At 47.4% G+C, this 20,218-nt stretch overlaps 1 protein-coding gene across 2 annotated transcripts in view; it reads right to left on the bottom strand.

Moving 5' to 3' along the window:
• Positions 1-8,867: 8,867 nt before the first annotated feature.
• Positions 8,868-20,218, bottom strand: part of PEX14 (peroxisomal biogenesis factor 14) — a 149,834-nt gene continuing 138,483 nt past the window's right edge. For both annotated transcript variants that reach the window (XM_044667727.1, XM_044667728.1), the window contains exons 8-9: positions 10,326-10,417; positions 8,868-9,601 (exon numbers count right to left, since the gene is read on the bottom strand). In XM_044667727.1, coding sequence (XP_044523662.1) covers positions 9,148-9,601; positions 10,326-10,417 — 546 coding nt within the window. In that variant the 3' untranslated portion in view covers positions 8,868-9,147. The remainder of the gene's footprint in view (positions 9,602-10,325; positions 10,418-20,218) is intronic.

Here is a 20,218-nt window from a genome sequence, read left to right as displayed (position 1 = left end):
TCAAAGCGTGTGCTTTTTCACTTTAGTTTATTTGGGTTTTGGTTTTATATGCAGATTCTCTACAAAAATGAACAATGTGGAAATAAAAAACAATTAGAAGAAGAAATGATGAGCAGGATGATTTCAGAAAAAGCTGGAAAGATCTACGTGAACTGATGCAAAGCGAATAAGCAGAACCAGGAGAACACTGTACGCAGCAACAGCGGTACTGTGGGATGATCCACTGGGAAAGACTTGGCTCCTTTCAGTCATGCTGTGATCCTGGACAGTTCTGAGGGACTTGGGACAAAGAAGGCTCTCCATCTCCAGAGAGAAAACTGGTGGAGTCCGGATGCAGAACAAAGAATGCGATTTTTCACTTTAGTTTATGTATGACAAAAATATAAATTTTATATAAATATGTAATATGTAAATATTATATATTTATGTTGTATACAATAATAAATATTTATATGAATATATAAAATAAAACATAAATTTATAACAAAAATAGAAACAATATACAAATATATATTTATATCATGTATAATAATATATTATATAAATATATAAAATATAAATTTACAACAAAAACAAATTTTCTATAAATATATAAATGTTATATATTTCTATTATATATTATAATATATAGTATATGTTTCTATAAATATATAAAATAATATAATTTATATTATATATTTACATAAATATAAATTCATAACAAAAATAAATTTCTATAAATATATAAATGTTATATATTGTGTTATATATTATATATTCATATAAATAAAATTTATATAAAATATAAAGTTTATGTTTTATATATATAATATAAATATAAATTTATAAAATAAAATTTATATAAATATAAAGTTTATGTTTTATATATATAATATAAATATAAATTTATAACAAAAATATAAATTTTCTATAAACAATGACCAAAATGGAAGTCAGTTTTGCATGATAATACATTTTTAGCCCAGATCAAATTGCTTACCATCTCAAGGAGAGAAGAGAGAAAGGAGGGGTGGAGACAATTTGGATCTTATAAGTTCAGAAAACATGTTGAAAATTGTTATTACATATTTAAAATTTTTATAATTAAAATTTAAATTAATTTTTTTTTAATGAAAGAAAAGAAAAAAAGAGTAGAGCTGGAAAAAATCATCCTGAAAAAACCAAGGCCCTGAGGATTCAATGACTTTGCCCACGGTCAAATAGCTATAAAGCAGCAGAGCTGGGATTTGAACTCAGGACCCCTAGCTCCAAATCCTCTTCCCACCGTACCCACAAAGGACCCTCGTCTCAGAGAGATCAGAAACGGTAAGAATGAAGATAACAAATATTTGGTCAAAGCCCACAGAATACTGATTGGCTTGGTACGTGATGGGGAACTATTTAAAGAGCTTCCATTAAAAACCCCAGCAACATACAGTCACACGTGCTATGGGCTCCTTATTCCTGCCTCCTGTCCCCCGTTTGACCCCCCCAAATCTCCAGAAGAGCGTTGTCCAGCCAGAGGGGCGTTTTTGGACTAGCAGGCCAGGGTCCCAGCTGGGAAATCGGGTGTGGGCTGACTCCGAGTGTTTATTCTCTTCCCTTTCTGGTCCCTGGTCCTACCACTGGAGCCTCCTCTCCACGCATGCTTCTTCCCCTCCACCTCTGTGCTTCCTGCACTGGCCATAGCTCGTGCCGAGCATCTTCTCCCTTCTCGGCCCCACTTTGTTTTTCACAAGACTCGCCTGGGATGGCCCCTTCTAAGGGAGGTCTCTCCTCGGCCCCCTCTTCCCCCAAAGGGACCCTCCACCTGCTTTCTCTGCATCTCCTCGTTCTTGGCAGGTGGCCTCCCCCACGAGAAGGGCAGCTCCTAGAGGGCAGGTCAGTGATTTTTCATTCATTCCTTATGTGCCAGGCTCTGTTCTAGGTACTGGACATACAAAGACCAAAACAAAACGGTCACTGCCTTCAGGAAGCTTATGCTCTGCCACGAGGGTGATGGTAGAGCGAGCTTCAACAGAATTTAATACAAGGTAACAGAGGAGGAGAAAAGAAAGCAAAGAGTAACAATTATAATTAGGCCTTGGGCAGGTGGGCATCTGGGTGGCTCAGTGGATAGAGCACTGGACCGGACATCAAGAAGACATGAATTTAAATTCAGGTCCCAGATACTTACTAGCTATGTGACCCTGGACCAGTCATTTAACCTCCGTTTGCCTTAATCCACTAGAGAAGGGAATAACAAAGCACTCCAGAGTCTGCCAAGAAAAATCCCACAGACAGTGTGGCCCGTGGGATGACAAAGAGCTGGACGTGCCTGAATAATAACATAATTGGAAAAGAAATTTTGGGTTCAAAGACCATATTTCTGAGTGTCTTAGGGGAACCGTGAATTCAGTAGATGGAGGAATACAGGAGCTGGCAGTCAGACTTCTCCCAGGCAGCACAAGAAGTAACTAACAGGGATGGTGAGGTGCCCTCCCAGGCGAGGCACCTGCCCCCCGCAGCCCAGGGGACGGGCCCCACCTTAGAGGGATTTCTCTCTCTCTCCGATGAGGGCTCAGTCATGCCAGGCTTGAGACTAATTTTCCTCCTCCCTCCCCATCCAAACCAGCTCGCCAATAGAAGAAGTGAGTCCAAAATCAACCCAAAGAGAGAGGAGAGAGAAGGTGCAGGGACAGCTGGGAGAGACCCTGTTATCTCTAAGATGTACAAAAGTGAACCAGCACCCCCACAGCCTGCAAAGCACTTGGGTCCATTTCTCTCCTGACAGACACTCTACAAAAATAAATTGTAATTGAGTTTAATAATCTTCCCCCCTTCCAGAAAGAGCCCAACAGACGCTTCCTGCTGCTTACTTCTGCCCCATTCCAAATATTTTTACCTTATTTGGATGAAATGTATTATTTTTCTAATGAAAGGCCTTTTTTTTCCAAAGGGCGGTTTTTCCCCCCTCTGTCCAGCTGCTGCCTTTATTAGGTAGTGTTCATGCCTTTTTGGGGATGGGTTTTCTTCCCTGAATTCATGCCCGCCTGCCTTTCTCTCTCTCTCTCTCTCTCTCTCTCTCTGTCTCCCCCTCTAACTATTCTTTCCTATTATCTTTTCCTCCTCTATTATTTCTCTCCCTCTCCTCCCCTCTCTTCTTCCTTCTCTCTCCTCTCTATTCTCTCTCCCTCCCTCTCTTCCCTTGTCTCCCTCTTCTCTCCCTCTCTCTTTCTCCCCCGTCTCCCCTCTCTCACTATTCTCTCTTCTCTATCGTTTCCTCCTCTCTCCTCTCTCTTCTCTTTCCTTCTCTCTCTCTCTCTACGTCTGTCTCCTCTCTCCCTCTTGTCTCTGTCTCTCTCCCCTCCACAAGATACCCCCTCCAGCCCCTTGATTTCTCTCCCTCGCCTCCTGCCCCTTCAGAGCACTCCAGGGTGGGTCTGGATGTTGAGGGTTTTTAAAGGCACTTTGTCATTCTCCTGGAGGTGTGTCTGTGGGAGGAAGCAAGCAGGACGAAGGGGCCTCCCACAGTAGCTGTCCCAAGGACACCTTCTAAGCATTTGGTGCCTGCCTCCCCCAAGGAGGCCAGTAATGGGGACTCCCTCTGTAGGTGGGGAAACTGAGCCTGGGTGCTTGAAACATTGGCTCCTGCCCTACCAAATAACAGGGTTGAAGGCAGCTGGGGAAAGCCCAGATTGGCCAGACCTTCAAGAATAGTCAAAGGAAAGGGCGGCTTTGGAGCTGAGGGCCCCGGGCCGTCCCCTTCCTTGCTTCCACCTTCAAGAATCCCTCGCTGCCTCCAAGACTCAGCGCAGAGGCTTTTCCTAGGCTGCCCAGCTGTCGGTGCCCCCTCCTCTGAGGTTGCCTGCCTTCAATTTTGTATACTAGGTAAACCAATTTATGGACATGCTGCTCTCCCGTTAAACTATATGCTCCTTGTGGGCAGGAAGGATTCTTGTTTTTGTTGTTTTTTTTCTTCTGTCTCTCTTCAGCACCTGGTCCAGCTCCTGCCTGATAATGGCTTAGATGGATTCTCCCAAGTCTCTCTCCCAGAAGTCCCACTTCCCTGCCATCACACAGCTCCTGCTCTAGAGCTCAGAGCCTTTCTGCCTCCCTCAGACTGGCCCAAGAGCTTCCCCTGTTTCCAGTCTCTCCTTTCTCCCCTCCATCCTTCGCACCAATGCCAAACTGCTCTGACAGCCCTGAGCGTGCCATTCTCCCATGGGAGGAACTCTATTGTAAGGGTACCAGCTCTTCAGTCTGACATGTAACCTGGCTCCAACATCCTTTTTCAACTTATTGGTCAATAAACATCTATTAAGCACCTACTATGTGCCAGGCACTGGGCTAACTGCTGGAGACGCTAAGAGGGAAAAGACCATCCCCGCGTTCCAGGAGCTTACGGTCTAATGGGAGAGACAACAAATGCTTGTGTACAGGATAAATGAGGAGGGGATGTGAAAGGCTTCCTGTAAAAGGGGGGATTTTTATTGGGACTTAAAGGAAGCCAGGGAAGCCAAGAAGCAGAGATGAGGAGGGGGACAGCCAGAGAAAAAGCCCAGAGCCAAGGCATGGAGGCTCTTCTTCATGGAGGAGTTGTGAGGCCAGTGGCACTGGATCAGTGGTTCCCAAACTTTTTTGGCCTACAGCCCCCTTTCCAGAAAAAATATTACTTAGCCCCCTGGAAATTAAATTTTTTAAAATTTTAATAGCAATTAATAGGAAAGAGAAATGCGCCTGTGGCCATCACTGCTCCCCTGGATCGCTGCAGCATCCACCAGGGGGCAGTGGCGCCCACTTTGGGAATCACTGCACTGGATTAGAGTATGGGTGGGTGGGGGGGTAAGGTGTAAGGAGACTGAGAAGGTAGGAGAGGGCTGTCTCCTGCCCATCACCCCTATTCTGTGCATTTATTCAAGGTACCCCTTACCTAGAAGGCATTTCCCTTCTACTGTACTGTCTTGGAAGTTCCACTTTCCTTCAAATCCCAGCTTAGGAACCATCTTTCTAAGAAACCTCCTAGGTCAAATCTGGCCTCAGACACCTCCTAGGTGTGTGACCCTGGGCAAGTCCCTAGCCCTTAGCACTCTTCTGCCTTGGAACCAATACACAGTAGTGACTCTAAGACAAAATAAGGGTTTAAAAAAAGAAGAAAAAAGAAACGTCCTGAGACCCTTCCCAGTTTCTAGTGCTGTCTCCCACCTCAAACAATTGTCGTTTTGTTTATTGGCGGACATGCTGGATCCATCAGTAAAACTGAAGTTCTCGGTCGATAGGAGCTGTGTTGTTTTTCTATCTTTGTACTCCCACTATTGAGCCCAACTTATCAGGATTTTTCTAATAATAATTTCTGCTTAATTTTTGCAGAGCACTTCTCTCATAACAACCTCGGGAAGTAACAGTACAAGATTTATTATTTGAATTTTTAAAATGATGGCTGGAAAAGTGACTCCCCTGGTCACAATACTAATGTTGGAGACTGGATTTGAACCCAGGTCTCGACTCCAAGTCCAGTCCTCTTAGCCTTGGGATGCTGCTCATACTAAGGACTTAATCGGTGTTTTATGAATTGTCATTTTCAAACCTTCCTTGGGACCCGCAAATGCCTCATTCTGGTTATGCATGGCAGGGAGGGTGGGACAGATGGGAGAAACAAAGAAATGGAATTAGAGGAGGACCAAGAAGGAACAGGTCTTGCTTGAGCCACATCCCTCAGGGGTGGGTCAGGGGCTGCTCTGAGGTAGATTCTTGGGCCTCCAGGAGGAGAATTCAATTGGAACTTGACCCGCTGCCCCAGGATCTTTCTATCAGACGGTTCCAAGGGTCTCCCTTCCTGGTCCCAGCCACACTAAAGGTGACCCCAACTCTCAAAGACTCGGGAACTTTGAAATGGAAAAAAAAAAATAGTGGTAGGACCCTCAGCAGATCAGGCTTCAGTGTTGAGGGGGCTGATGACCATAGACACTAGCAACCTGAAGAACTCCCACTCTCCTCTCTCCACTGACCCATCCCCATCTCCATCCTAGAGCCAGCACCCCTTACACCTGGATCTCTCCCTTCATTCCTCCTGGCAGAACTCATGGAATCATTGCCGCTGCCATCTTGGTAATAGATTTGTCTGTCTCTACCTCTGTTGTACCAGGAATCAGACACTAGAAGCCCTCAGGGAAGCCCACAAATCAGACCTGGCCACCAACTCTGGACTTGTAACTTCTCGAGGAAATGAGGATCAGGGCAGAGCTCCAGTCAGAAGACAAACTACCTTGGTGACAGAGCAGGTGGTTCTGTGTGTGACAGTATCCATACTAGTGACTGTCTCAGCCCGGGTCATGTCCCACCTGGAGAAATGTGTCCAGTTCTGGTGCCCCAGTTTGAGATTAAAGGGGGAGTGTTTGAAGGACCAGTGGGGGGTGGGGGTGGGGGGGATGTGAAGAGGCTTGAGGGTACGTCAGGAGGAGCGGTTAGGAGTGCTGGGCGGGGGAAATGTGACCCACATCTCTGAATGGCTGTCCAGTGAGAGAGGTTAGACTTGTTTTATTTGGTTCCTGAAGGCAGAACCAGGAGAGCAGGGAGTGTTGATTGCGAAGAGGTAACTAACCGTAGGGCATAGAAAGAGTTCCTCGTTTGTGCTGTCCAAAAGTGGAATCAATCCACCAATGAGCATTTATTGAAGGCCTATGTGCCAGGCACAGTGCTAGGCACCGAGGACAAAAGGACAACCAGTGAACTAATTTCTTTTTGCAAAGCTTATACTTCAGTGGGGGAGCCAGAATGAATGGAAAGAAGATGCAGACACAATAACCACGACCGTTTGGGAAGCAGGTGAGATGACCATTTATTGGACAGAGAGGTAAGAGGGGATTCTAGTGGGTCAGGGTCCCTTCCAACTCTAGCACTCTTCAGATATCCTTCCTTTACGTTGCTTTGCAATGCCCGTCACCAACATCAGGAGACTCTGGTCCTAACAGCATGGTGGCCCTGATTCTGGACCGAGTTACACGTGGCAGAGAGGACACTCAGGGGATGCCATTTCCAAGCCTTCCTTGGGGCCTACGATGCCTCCTTCTGCTTATCATGCTGGGGATGGTAAGTGGGAGAGACAGTAAGAAAGTCTGCATCTCGGCAAGGGGAGAGGAGAGGGAGCCACCATGTCCCTTCCTGAGGGTGGAAGGGCTCCCTTCTCCTTACTATCAGGAGCTAGTGCAAGGGAGAGAGTGCCGGCCTTAGAGTCGGAAGGTTTTATTGCCGGTCAGTCATGCCCAACTCTCTGTGACTTCTTTTGGGGTTTTCTTGGCAAATGCTGGAGTTTGTTTGCCATGTCCTTCTGAAGATGAGGAAACTGAGGCAAACAGGGTTAAGTGACTTGCCCAGATTTAGGGTCTGAGACCAGATTTGAACTCAGGTGCTAGCTACATCTCCAACAGACAGCCATCAAAATTCTGCTAAAAACAATGTTACGAGGAAGCCTGGAGAGGGGAGGAGAGGGGACCCTTCTTTTAGAGAGAATGTGGCACAATGGAAAGAGCCCTAGACCTGGGCTTGAGGCCTGGATTCAGATCCTACGCCTGCCACTCGATAGCTCTATGACTAGAAGCAAATTGCCTTTTTTCCCCTTCTGAGCCTCGTTCTGTCTATAAAATGGAGTTAATACTACCAGGGACCAGCTTCTCAAAAAGGGAAGGTGCTCCTGCTCCCCGTAAAACAAGCCATTGTGTGTTTGGTTGCCTTCCGCCCTCCGGGGACAAATGGAACAAGGCTGCGTGGCAATACCCCCCCCAACACCCCCAGACCCGGCATTGCCGCAGCTCCCAACCCCTCCTCCGTGGCCCGGCTCTGGTCCCATCTTCCTTCCTCGCTCGGGCCAGCGTCCCTCATGCACACTCACGCAGGGAGGATGTCCAAGGTCCTGGCGGCGCCTCCTTTCTCTCCGGACAGACGTTCACAGCCACGGCCGCCGGCCTCCCCCGGCCCCTTTCTCTCGTCGGCACGTTGGGGTCTTCGCACGGATTGCTAGCAGGACCCCATTAGAGCCGGCCCGCCGCCTCGGCCCGCCGCCCTCTCTTTGGAGCTCCCGGCTTAGTCTCCCGTCCGACGGTCGGCTCGTCTTCTTCAAGGGAGCGCCTGGCAGGCCTCCCCCACGTCGGGATGGCTGATGGGGGAAGGAGGCCCGAGGAGGCGGGGAAAGCGAGACATGGGGCTGGGGGAGGAGAGGCTGGGACGCTCCAGAGCCCCGGCCTCGCCTCTCCCCAGCTACTCTCCAGCCTCTCTTCTTGCCCGGGCCACGGGGGAAAACAAGACTCATTTCCTTCAAAACCATCCACTTTTTTTGCACAGAAAAGCTGGCTTTTAAAACCAGATGAAATGCTGTGCCAGAGAGAAGAGCCACTGCCGATCCCCGAGAAGCAGCAAGGAGGGGAGCCCCCCAAGTCACGCTGGGAGGGGGACGCGCTCAAGAACAGATCCCCCACATTTGGCCGCTGGCCGCCCCGCGAGCACTTTGTTTTCAAACCCTTCTGTGTACACGGAGGGTCCGAGAGGCGTGTGTTGCGCTGACTCGGTCTCTGGGTGCACCCCCCACCCCGATTCCTGGGCCTGGAGGGCGGGCTCCCCCTTTCTCACGGGGGGAGGGGGAGACAAAGTATTCATCCACTTAAGGAAGGCGAGAGCCTCCTGCCCGGATGTCTATACACAGTCCCAGGAAGGTGCCCCCCGTGTGGGGCGGCAGCTCGGAGGCGGGCTAGCGCTGGGGAGGGCGGCGGGCCTGGGTTCCAATCCCGGCTCGGGTCCTTCTACTAAAAGCGCGCCTGAGTGTGGGCCGGCGACAGCTCCGGGGGGCCTCGGGGCTCCCCTCCGCCCCCCGCTTCTCCCCCACCCCGCTGGGAGAGACAAGGAAAGCGGAGGCGGGGTTAAATAGTGGCAACTCCTATTTATTACACGTATGTACAGTCGCGTCTCATAGTCTGAATCTCTACATGATCACACAGACGGGCTGGGCCGCGGCGCCCCTCCGGGCGGCCTGAGAACATGATGAGGCCACCCCGAGCAGGCGGAGAGGCGGCCGCGGACGCCTCCGGAGCCCAGCAGAGGCCCCCCCGGGCTGCGCCCGGCCCATCTCAGAGGCCAGGCTGGGTGGAAGGAGGGGGAGAAGCGGGGCCGGCAGGGCGGGGGCTGCAGGGGGCGGCGGGCCTAGTCGATCTCGTTCTCGTTGCTGGCCCCCTCCGGCCGGCGCAGCTTCTCCACCTGCTCGTTGATCTGCCCGTCGCCCCCTCGGCGGTCCTCGGTCTGCACGGCCAGGCAGGCCTGGTCTCCGCGGCCGGCGTCCTCGTCGTCGTCGTCGTCGTCGTCGTCCTTGTCGTGGCGCTGCTCCTCCTCGCCCTGCACCTCCATGCGCACCTGGCCCTTCACGTCGATGACCGCCTCGGCCTCCTCCTCGGGCCCCAGCAGGTGGTAGGTGCCCTGCGCGCCCTCCGGGCTGTGGTTCTCCTTCACGGGCGACGACGACGCCGACTCGTTGCTGACGGGGGAGATGTCGCTGCTGCTGTTGTGGTTGGCCACGGTGGGGTTGGAGGGCGACGACGACTTCACCGAGATCTGCCACGAGGGGATCTTGGGGGCCGACGGGGACGGCGGGAACTGCCTCCTGGGGGACAGAGGAGAGAAGCGGGGGGCTCTGGGTGAAGGGGGCTTCCCAAAGCACGGGGAAACCCGGCTACGTCCGCCCGCAGCCCTGGCGGCGCGGCCGGGGAAGGAAATCCCGAGCGCGGAGGGAGATGCGGGACAGACACGAAGGCGCCCCCCCCCCCGCCCCCCACGCCGGCTCTGGGCCTCTTTTACTTTTCCAAAAGCACTTATTCATGGGCTGCCTAAAAACGATGAATTTCTCTTCGCGGGCGGGCGCCCTCCCCTCCCCTCCCTAGAAGGCCGTGGCCAGGGAAGGTCTGTGGGAAATGCAGGGGGTGGCGGGGCTCGGGGGGCCTCCTGGGCAGCGGGAAGCCCGCAGAGGAGCGACGGCCCCTTCTGGAGAAGGCTCCCGCCTCCCTCCCCTCCCTCCCGGGGGTCCCTGCGGGGGCGCCATGATAAAAGGGAGGGGGAGGCCGCTTTTGCGGGTTATTTTCATCCAACTTTTCTCCTCGTTCATGGGACAAACCCACGAGGGCCTGTTCTTCCACGCTGCCTCTTCTCTCCAGGTTTGGAGGACGGCTGAGGGCCCCCTTTTACCAGGAAGAAAGGGGGGCGCTGAGGAAACAGCTCGCTGCCCAGGAGCCCCAGGGACGCTGCACCAGGGAGGCACACAGGGATCCCCCCGGAGCACCCCCCCACCCCATCACAGCCTACAATCGGCTCCAAGCCTGCTCCCTCCATACCGGTTCAGGAGGAGCCCTTTCAAGGAGTTAATCTCAGACTTGAGTTCATTTATATTCTGTGACTCCAGGATCCAGTTAGTAGACGTGGTGGCCTGAAAGACAGAAGGCAGAGGCAGGGTCAAAAGGAACTCCGGGCCCCAGGCTGGGGTGGCGGCACCCCCATCCTCCAGGGTGGGGAGGATTCACTTAGCACCTCCCCAGGGCCCTGCTCCCCTGGGGAGACGGGAGGGAGGCAGGGTTCGCTGGGGGCTGCAGAGCCCTTGGGCCAAGGAGCAGGACCAGGAGTTAGGGAGATCCCCTGCCCTCAAGGGAGGCCAGAGGGGAGGAGGCCGGGGCACAGGAATTAGACTGGCTCCATCTGGCTCAATAAGCAACAACCAGGAGCTACTGGGGAGCTGCAAAGAGGCCAAGCGAGGGTTCCCAGGAGCACCTAACAGCAGACTGGGATGGGGAGGGGAGGGGAGGGGAGGGAGGAGTTCTAGGCATCATCTGATCAATGGAACCTCAAAATTGGGAAAGTAGATTTCAAAGGGCTTCCTCAGGGAAGGAGTTGAGGATCCCAAAGGATTCTCTGTGGGAAGTCAGCCAGGGCAGAAGGGAAAGCTCTAAAGAATAAACTCTGAAGACCTAAAGTCATTTCGTTAAGGAGGAAAAAGGGAAGTTCCCTAAAGAGGCTGGTGGCAGTGCATGGGGGGGCGGGGGGGGGGGGATTCATGGGTCAGCCTGGATTTTACAAACCATGCAGAGAAAACAGAAAGGGCAGGTGTTCCTCCAAAGTCTATTCTGGCAAGCATGTCAGCGGGTGCTTGTGGGGGGCCAAGGGTACAAGGAAGGATTTGATGAGGGCTGGTTAGAATTTTCAGGTATCAATGTCGGGACTGCTAATGCTTAAAATGAATCTGTCGAGAAAAGCAAGGACAAAAAGGGGTCAGTGTGTGCTGTACTGGGGGAAAGAAGAGGACCAAAGAGGGGAGAGGAAAGCCACTTGGGATGGCTGGGACAGTAACTGAGGACAGCGAAATGAGCTCCATCACTTACAAATGCAAACTCCTCGGGATGGCATTTCAAGCCTTCACAGGCTGGCTCTCCAGCCTTCTGCTACTTTAGCCCACTCTACAAACTCTTTGCTTCCTGCCTGATGTGTAACCCTTTTCCAAACTTGGTGCACTCTGACCTTTTAGGATCCCAGGTTTCTGGGGATATGATGGGGGATGCAGGCTCTAAACGATCACCCTAATCCAAATATTAATAATACAGAAATAGGTCTTCATCAATGACACATATAAAACCCAGTAGAATTGCTTGTTGGCTCTGGGAGGGAGGTGGGAGGTGGAGAGGGAAAGAACATGAATCATGGAACCATGGGGAAATAGTCTTAATTAATTAATTAAGTGAACTTAAAAAAAAAAAAAAGAATCCCAAGTTTCCTTCCAGACTGGGCTCAACAAATTCTTTCTGCAGGCCATTCTCCTCCAAGGCCACTTTCCATTTACTGGCCATGTATCTTGTTTGGGCCAACTGATTTGCATGTTGGGTCCCCCATTAGAGTATAAACTCCCGGAGGGGAAGGCCTGATTTTACATTTGAATTATCTTTGTTCTGGAAAAGAGAGACCAGAAATGGCTAACAGGGAGCTGACATCTGAGATAATTAGGGAAACGGTAAGACAGCATCCGGGGCTACCCTTGACGACTTGATGAGTTCAAGTCACCAGACCCAAATGAATCAGAACCCAGAGTAATAAAAGAACGGTAGATGTGATGGCCTAGCTTTTGTCAATAATCTTTGAAAGAGATCATATATCAGAAGTACCACATGACTAGAGAAGAGCAAATGTCCTGATTTGTTTTCATGGAAGGAGAACTGAATGTGCAAACTACAAGCAGGTAAGTCTGATTTCAATTTATGGCAAAATTTGAGAGCACCTAAGGGGTGAAGTGATAGAGTGCCAGCCTTGGAGTCAGATCTGAGTTCAAATACAGCCTCAGATACTTTCTAGTTGTGTGACCCTGGGCAAGTCATTGAACTGTGCTTGCCTCAGCTTCCCAATTTGTCAAATGAGCTGGAGAAGGAAATGACAAACCATCCAGTATCTCTGTCAAGAAAACTCCAAATGGGGTCACGAAGAGTCAGACGTGGCCGGAATGACTGAACACAAGCTGAAATAGCAAAGGGCCGGCACGGCTTTGTCAAGAGCAGGTCATGACAGGCAGTTTCTGACAGTCCCCAGCTGGCACATGGCCACTGTTTCCCACCTCTAACCCAGCACACTGCTTCATGCAAGCTCCTGCTAGCCATCTCCACCTGGGGCCTGGCTACACAGCTCCTGCCCAGAGTCCCTGAGAGTAGGAAGAGGAAGGCTTGGCCAGACCCAGAATGCCCCACTCATTTTCCCACCATCCTTCAGGATATGCTCTGTATTGTCTCCATCCCTAGTTCTGGGAAGGATCCTCCACCACCCCACCACCCCTCCACTATGTGTTGTGTCACCCCCTAACAGAGTACTAACTCCCTGAGGGTGAGGCCATCTTGTTTCTTGTATCTGTATCCTCAAAGCTTAGCAGCCTTGTTTGGCTCCTGGCAAGAATTTAATGAGGGGGCAGTTAAGTGGCTCAGTGGATTGAGTCAGGCCTAGAGACGGGAGGTCCTAGGTTCAAATCTGGCCTCAGACACTTCCCAGCTGTGTGACCCTGGGCAAGTTACTTGATCCCCATGGCCCACCCTTACCACTCTTCTGCCTAGGAACCAATACACAGTATTGACTCCAAGACAGAGGGTTAGGGTTTAAAAATTTTAATGAATGCTTTCTCATTCAGTCATTGATCCATCCATCAAGGGAAGGATGTAAATATCATTTCCCTATATTTTAACAAAACATTTGACACATACTCTCATGCTATTCTTGTGGAAAAATGAAAGTTGTGAGCTAAATGACAACACAATTAAGTGGATTCTGAACTAGTTAAATGGCTGGAGCCAAAGAGTAGGAATTAATGGAAAGAAGTACATTTAGAAGGTCTACAATAGAGTGCCCCAGGGATCTATGCTTAACCTTGTACTATTTAACATTTTTTTCTTTTTAAACCCTCACCTTCCCTCTTGGAGTCAATACTATGTAATGGTTCCAAGGCAGAAGAGTGGTAAGGGTGGGCAATGGGGGTTAAGTGACTTGCCCAAGGTCACACAGCTGGGAAGTATCTGAGGCCAGATTTGAACCTAGGACCTCCTGTCTCTACGTCTAGCTCTCAATCCACTGAGCTACCCAGCTGCCCCCCTATTTAATACTTTTATAAAAGACAAAGTCAGTACGTCCCATGCTTATCAATTCTGCAGATGCCAAGCTAGGAGAGGAGAAAAAACTCACAAATCAGATGACTGAGCCAGGATCCAAAAGACCATGAAAGGCTAGAACACTGGCCAGCTTAAATCTAAGAAGGCCAAAAAATATATTTTTAAACCATACTCTGTCTTAGAATTAATACTGTGTATTGCTTCCAAGAGAGAAGAGCAGTAAGGGCTAGGCAATGGGAGTTAAGTGACTTGCCCAGGGTCACACAGCTAAGAAGTATCTGAGTCCAGATTTGAAGCCAGGATCTCCTGTATCCAAGCCTGGCTCTCTATCCAGTGAGCCACCTGGTTGCCCTAAAAGTTGATATTTAAATCTTAGGAATCAATATGAAGTCTTATATTGGAGCTCAACAACAATCCTTGGGAATGAGGTGCAGGAGTTTAGTAGATAGCCAGCTAAGTAAGAGTCAACTATATAATGGAGCTGCAGGCCCCAAAACAAAAACAAGTAAAATAAGCCACAAGCCTTGGGCCATATTAAAAAGAGAGAAACCCTGTGATTGGGAGTTGTGGGATAAGTGTCTTGTCCAGAGCTGAAACACTGGATTCATTTCCAGAAATTTAATTTCATTGTTGCCTTTTGTTTTCACATCACTGTCCTTTCCACTCAAATTCCATTCACTCCTCACCACCTTTTCTGAATCCTCTTTTGTAAAAAGAAAAAATACTTAAGGAAAACCAACAGAAATAGAGATCAGAACTGACATCACATTCCACATTCATAGTTCTTTGCCCCAATCCCCAGGACAACAGCACATTCTAACATCAGCTCTCCAGGACCTGCAATAAGCATTCTTATTAACTGTAGTGATCACTCTCTAGTGGTCACTATGTCTATTATCATTCCAGCTTTGCTGACTCCCTTCTACATTTGCTCATACTAGAAGGCCTATGTTTTCCTAAATTCCCCGTAGTCCTTATTTCTTATGGCACAAAAGAGTTACGTTAAAATGCCACAAACTGTTTGATTAGATCCCGCTTTGTTTTCAGTAGTTTGCCACCCCCAAAAGGGCCAGTCCATGTGTCTTGTAGCTGACCCTTCCTAGATACACCTCCCCCATTAGAATGGGAACTCCTTCAGTATAGAGACTGCCTCATTTTTCCTTTTTAAAAAAATTCCTAGTGCTTTGAACACAGTAAGCCCTTAATAAATGCCTTTTTATTCATTCGATTACTCATTCACTCATATAATTCACTCATACTGTGAATATTTTGGTACAGATGGGTCCTTTCTGTTGTTGACCTTTTTGAGGTCTAAGTATCAAAGAAGAGCTGCAAGGTCAAAGGTTCTTAAAGGATTTATGCCAAGTTCAGTGACTTTTTGCATGTAATATTGTTTTCCAGAATGGTTACAATAATTTCTAGCTCCACCAAAGGTGCATTTGTATGCCTGTTTTCTCAATGCCCCTCCAATAAATACTTACTATTTCTATTTTTTTTTTTCATCATCTTTGCCATTCAACTATGGGTAAGTCATTCAACTTTTTAGTGCTCCAGACAACTAACTATAATTGAAGGCTAATTTGCCAATCTGTATCAAGAGAGGAGGTTTCCACACCAATAAAACTCAAGGTCCAAACCAAAAACATAATCATCTTTGTCACTCAGAAAGGTGTGAACTGATGTCTCAACTGTTTTCATCCTTGATCACTTACTGGGGAAGAGTTGCTGCCTCTATATTTTTGTCAATTCCCTAAATACCCTGGATACTAGACTCTTGACAAAGATGGAGAGATTTTTTTTTTGTGCTCAACTATTTATCTTCTTATTCTAGCTGCACTGATTTTGTTTATGCAAAAGCTTCTCCATTTTCTATAATGGAATTAATCTGTTTTGTCTTTTGTTATCTCTTCTCATGTTTATGAACTTTTCTGCAAGGCACAGTTAAGAAAGGTTTCTGAGGGCCACATTTGAGGAAGGATATTGATCATTTGAAAGGTGTCCAGAAGCAAGTGACCAGACTAATGAAAAGACTAGGAATGATGCTCTGTGAGAATCAGCTGAAGTAAACAGAGAGGCTCAGCCTGAAAAAGAGAAAACTCCAGGAGACATGAGAACTATCTTTTTGTCTTTGCTGAGTTGTCACTGAAAGAGGAAGTCAGACTGAATCAAGAGCAATGGGGATGTAAATGGCAAAGAGACAAATTTGGGTTTGGATGTCAGGAACTCCCCCTCCCTCAACAATGGGAGCTCCTCCAAAGTGGGGTACTCCCCCTCACAGGAGGTGGGATGGCCCAGAGGTGTGAGCTGGACTAAATGGATTCCAAAGCCCCTTCCCATTGTAAGATTCTGGGAACCCTCAGGTGAGCCCCATTATGTTTGTGCTCTGAGGGTCCTTATAGACTGCTAATGGATGGACTGGCTGCAGGTCACATATTCACAAAACTCCTTCATTCCTAAGGTGCAATGAAAATGTATGTTATAAGGTTGGTGTGAGATCCATTGGGAAAATGTGCATAACACAGAGTCCAACTTTGTGATGAAGCACTGGACTGGAGAGACGTCAACCACAGCGTTCTTGTTAGTCCACAAGAAGGTGTTTATCTTGGAGCAGGTATGAACCTTCTCATACTTCCTTACACCCTGTTAGAACTATCATAACATTATTAGTCTTTACACAGGGGAGAAGGTAAGCTCCCTGAGGAGAGGCTGCATTATTTTTTCTCTCTGTACCCTCAGAGTCTAGTGCAGGGCCCTAAACACTTGCTGTGATTGCACCTGTTATTTCAGTACCATGAATACAGATTATGTCTTCTTCACCTCTTGCATAATTCTTATCCCAGTCCTCCCCTAAATCAAGAGGATTGATCCAGTTCACAGCGGGTCATCCTAGAGGGCATTTAACCAACTTCTGTAGCTACTAGGCATGCATCTGGATTGCTCATCTATAACTCCTTGTTCTCAACTACCGTTGGTGCAACTTTTTGCACATCAATTATGTGCTGTATGTAACTTTGGAAGCTAGGTCCTCTCTGCATTGTTGGTTATCATTGTCCCATCTCTCCCAAGTATGGAATGCTTGCCTTTAGGCCACCAGTCATTTTGCTTCTTTGGGGATTGTGGTATACCATGATTCATAGCTACAGAGCAAAAAAGATAACTTTATGATGGAGAATGGCTTAGAATCATTTAAAGTGCTCTGTACAATTCTCCCAATACAATCCAACCTACTCCCATCTTCCTACAAATACAAACTATTCTTTTATTTACTTATTTTCTACTGGACAGAATGAGATCACAATATTTTGGGGCACACTGTAAAGCATATCCAGGGAATCTGTATGGAGGACAACTTCTCCATTTGTAGGGAAATATTCCTTCAGTCTAGAGCAGGTGTCGGCAATGTATGGCTCTTGAGCCATATCTGGCTCTTTTGAGGGCCAGATATGGCTCTTTCTGCAGGAGCCATAAAGTCCATTTTTTTTCAGGCGCTGTTACAGGAGCGGCACTGTGAGCACTGTACGGCTCTCACGAAATTACATTTTTAAAATGTGGCGTTTATGGCTCTCACGGCCAAAAAGGTTGCCAACCCCTGATCTAGAGGCTGTATTGGATGTCCTATACAACAGCAACAAACATTCTGGGCAGATATATATCTTTGTGTTCTCTGCTTTATGTGACACCAACAGTCAAAGGATCATTCAACAAAGCAGAGAACTGTGATTGTGCTTATTGGGAGACTCTGTATGATCTCACCCTCCTCCTACTTTTGCCCCTTGAAATTGTTGGTTCCTCTGGTGAATCAGTAGCTCAGCATCATGCTTTGTAAGTCATCCTTTCCTGAAGCCCTCTTCCCTCCCCAAATGACCTTCTGGTCATTTTGTATCTACACATGGTGCTACACATACCAAGCACTGAAAAGATGTTTGTTGACTGCTCCTCATGTGCCTGGGACACATTTTTTTAAGAAGAAATAATTGAGAAGGGGGCATCCAACTCTACCAAGTTACATGTCTTTCTAGTCAATCAATAATGCACATAGTAGGATCACAATCTCTTGCTATGAAGGTGTACTCTGTTGCAAATAACCTTTAAAAAAGCTCACTCGTTTGTCTCATGTTTTCAATCAGGATACTATAATAGTTAAGTTGGGATTTTGACTAAAAGAGTTATTACAAAGTGGCCACTGATTATTATTCCTTAAGTCAGGAAAACTGTATAAAAAGGGAAATGTGAAAGGGAAAGAGGTAAGGAGTCTGCCTAGCCTAGCCTACCCTAAATGCTGATCTGGTGAAATGAAGCTTGCTCCCCGACAGAGTTCCAATCTCCACATGGGAATCTTAGTCACTCCACCAGCAAGACGGGCAGCATCCAGGTAAGGTCCCAATGCAGAAAAACCCTCATGAACTAAGCTCACTGAGGCAGCAGTGAACCCAACAAGAAAGTCCCCGACTCCAAGAAGCTCCAAAGTCAAAAGTTAAAGTCCTGAAGCTGAAAACTCCAATCAAAAAGCCCAAAGCTCTAAGTTGAAGTCGAAGTCCAAAAGCCCCAAGGAGTCATCCTCCAAAGAAGTCCAAAGGAGAAGATCCAAGGAGCAGAGACTCCAAAGAAGAAGCCTCAAGGAGAAGTTCCTTGGACAAGAAGTTCAGAATTTTTAGTCCTTTTCCCATGTCACTTCCTGTTCCTTTCCCTCTTTTCAGGAACCAATCGCAATCTTTCAATTTGCCTAGCACTGACCCCAGGGTTGGGGGGAGAAGCAGTGGCCTCTGGTGTTGTCACCCATTCTATCAAGTGATTTGTGAACTCTCATACTTAGTGACTGATACAGTACTAAGTAGGGGTACTTTGGTTTTTGACTAATTAACTTAAAAGTTGCTGATTAATAAACAGAGTTTGATTCACTCTTCACAATACCCTCATATGGGTAGAGATCATTCTCCCAAAGATTTTAAAGAGATGAGAAAGCAGGCATCTAGATCCATAGTTATTGAGGTCCCTTGATCATCTTTTGTATTTAGGTTGATACGGCTACTGTTCCCATCTTCTCTCTGGAAATGCTTTTCTTCTTTTTCACCCAGTACAACAAACAGGGGTCTGCAGTTGTGATGAGTCCAATACAGTGGTTCTATTGTCACTGGAGGAAGAAATGCTTTGTTATAAAAAGGCTAACAGATGTTTAGTTTTCCACTTGTTTGTTATTCTCCTTCCAGACTCATCTAAGCATACTCTTGGCATGATCTGCCCGAGCTGTGTCAAATGCCAAGCTTTCTAAAAATCTGTTTTCCTCTTGATTTTCCTATGCTGTTTTCCAAGGAATTCACAATCTTTCTCTGTCCTCCTCCACAAGATCTCAAATGAATCTATATTTGCAGACCAATACCACTTGGCTGGGAGATCAATTCTTGATGCCTAAGGTGGTTTCAGAGCCCTTTATGCCTCCTCATTGTGGCAATTGCTTCGCATCAGTTAAAAGTCTGTAGGAAATGCTAAATTCAGGTTGATTTTTTCTATTACATTTTTAACTGTCTTTAGTGTGTTTGAATGCCAACCATAGGAGTTTAATAAATGTTGAACTGATAAAAATAACCACATGGGAAAGTAATGGTCATCATGTATGGGCCCCTGAGCATGACTCCATATTCTGCTGGAATAGATTTAAATATTTCCCAGTTTAAAAGAAAACTGTTCCAAAAGACTTAATTTCCAATCCTTTCCCTGCTAAGAGCAGAAACCACAGGGAGCACAAAGGAGTAATAATCACACAACACAATATTCTCCCCCACCTCCTTATAGTAATTCCTGTTGAAATGGACAGAAAACAGGATAGCTGCTAAGAAACTGTTTTTACAAATGCCGTAACCAATTGGATGAAAAGTTTTTAAAGGCTGCAGGTGGGCCAGACATGAGCCCATATAGACTCCAGCCAACTTCAAAATTGTTTCTAAATAAGCAAATAAGCAAGGCTCCTTGAAGGTGGCCACTCCTAAATTTCTTTTCTCTGGCCCTTATCACTCTCCAACAAGGACTAACCTGGACAATTGAAACCAAAAGTATGTAAGAGTGGGAAGAGATATCAACCCAAGAGAGTGAACATAGGGTCTTGCATAGAAGAGAAGCTCTATAAATATTGGTTAAATAAAAACCGGATGACAGTGTTGTGAGGTCAGACACTTGGGATAATATTCTCTGAACTTGTAGGTCAGAGCTATAACTGAGGTCTCACTCCTCAGAAACAAAAAGCCTCCCCTACTATCTGCAGTGAACAGAAGAAGATGGGTGTGAAGGTACTTTGGCTGTCAAAGCACACACAAGACACAGACGCACATAGATTCTCTCTGTCTCTGTCTGTGTCTCTGGCGCTCTCTCTCTCTCTCATATTCAAGAGCGTATTCCCATGAGATCCACGCTCCAGGCCATCAGACAGGCAAGAACCCAGGAGCCGCCACTGTTCTGGCTTCTCTAAGACCTTGAAAGCTACAGCAGCACATTAACAAGAGAGCAATTTCTACTCACCGGCCGGCAAAGGACTCAAATTTCCAAACGCATATGGTGCCAGATGCCTAGGATTTAGAAATAAAATCTGACATCTGGGGCTTTTTAGCCAG

The sequence above is a fragment of the Gracilinanus agilis genome, chromosome 3 (assembly GCF_016433145.1).
Source record: "Gracilinanus agilis isolate LMUSP501 chromosome 3, AgileGrace, whole genome shotgun sequence".
In the NCBI taxonomy this organism is placed as follows: domain Eukaryota; kingdom Metazoa; phylum Chordata; class Mammalia; order Didelphimorphia; family Didelphidae; genus Gracilinanus; species Gracilinanus agilis.
This window is presented reverse-complemented; position numbering and strand designations above follow the sequence as displayed.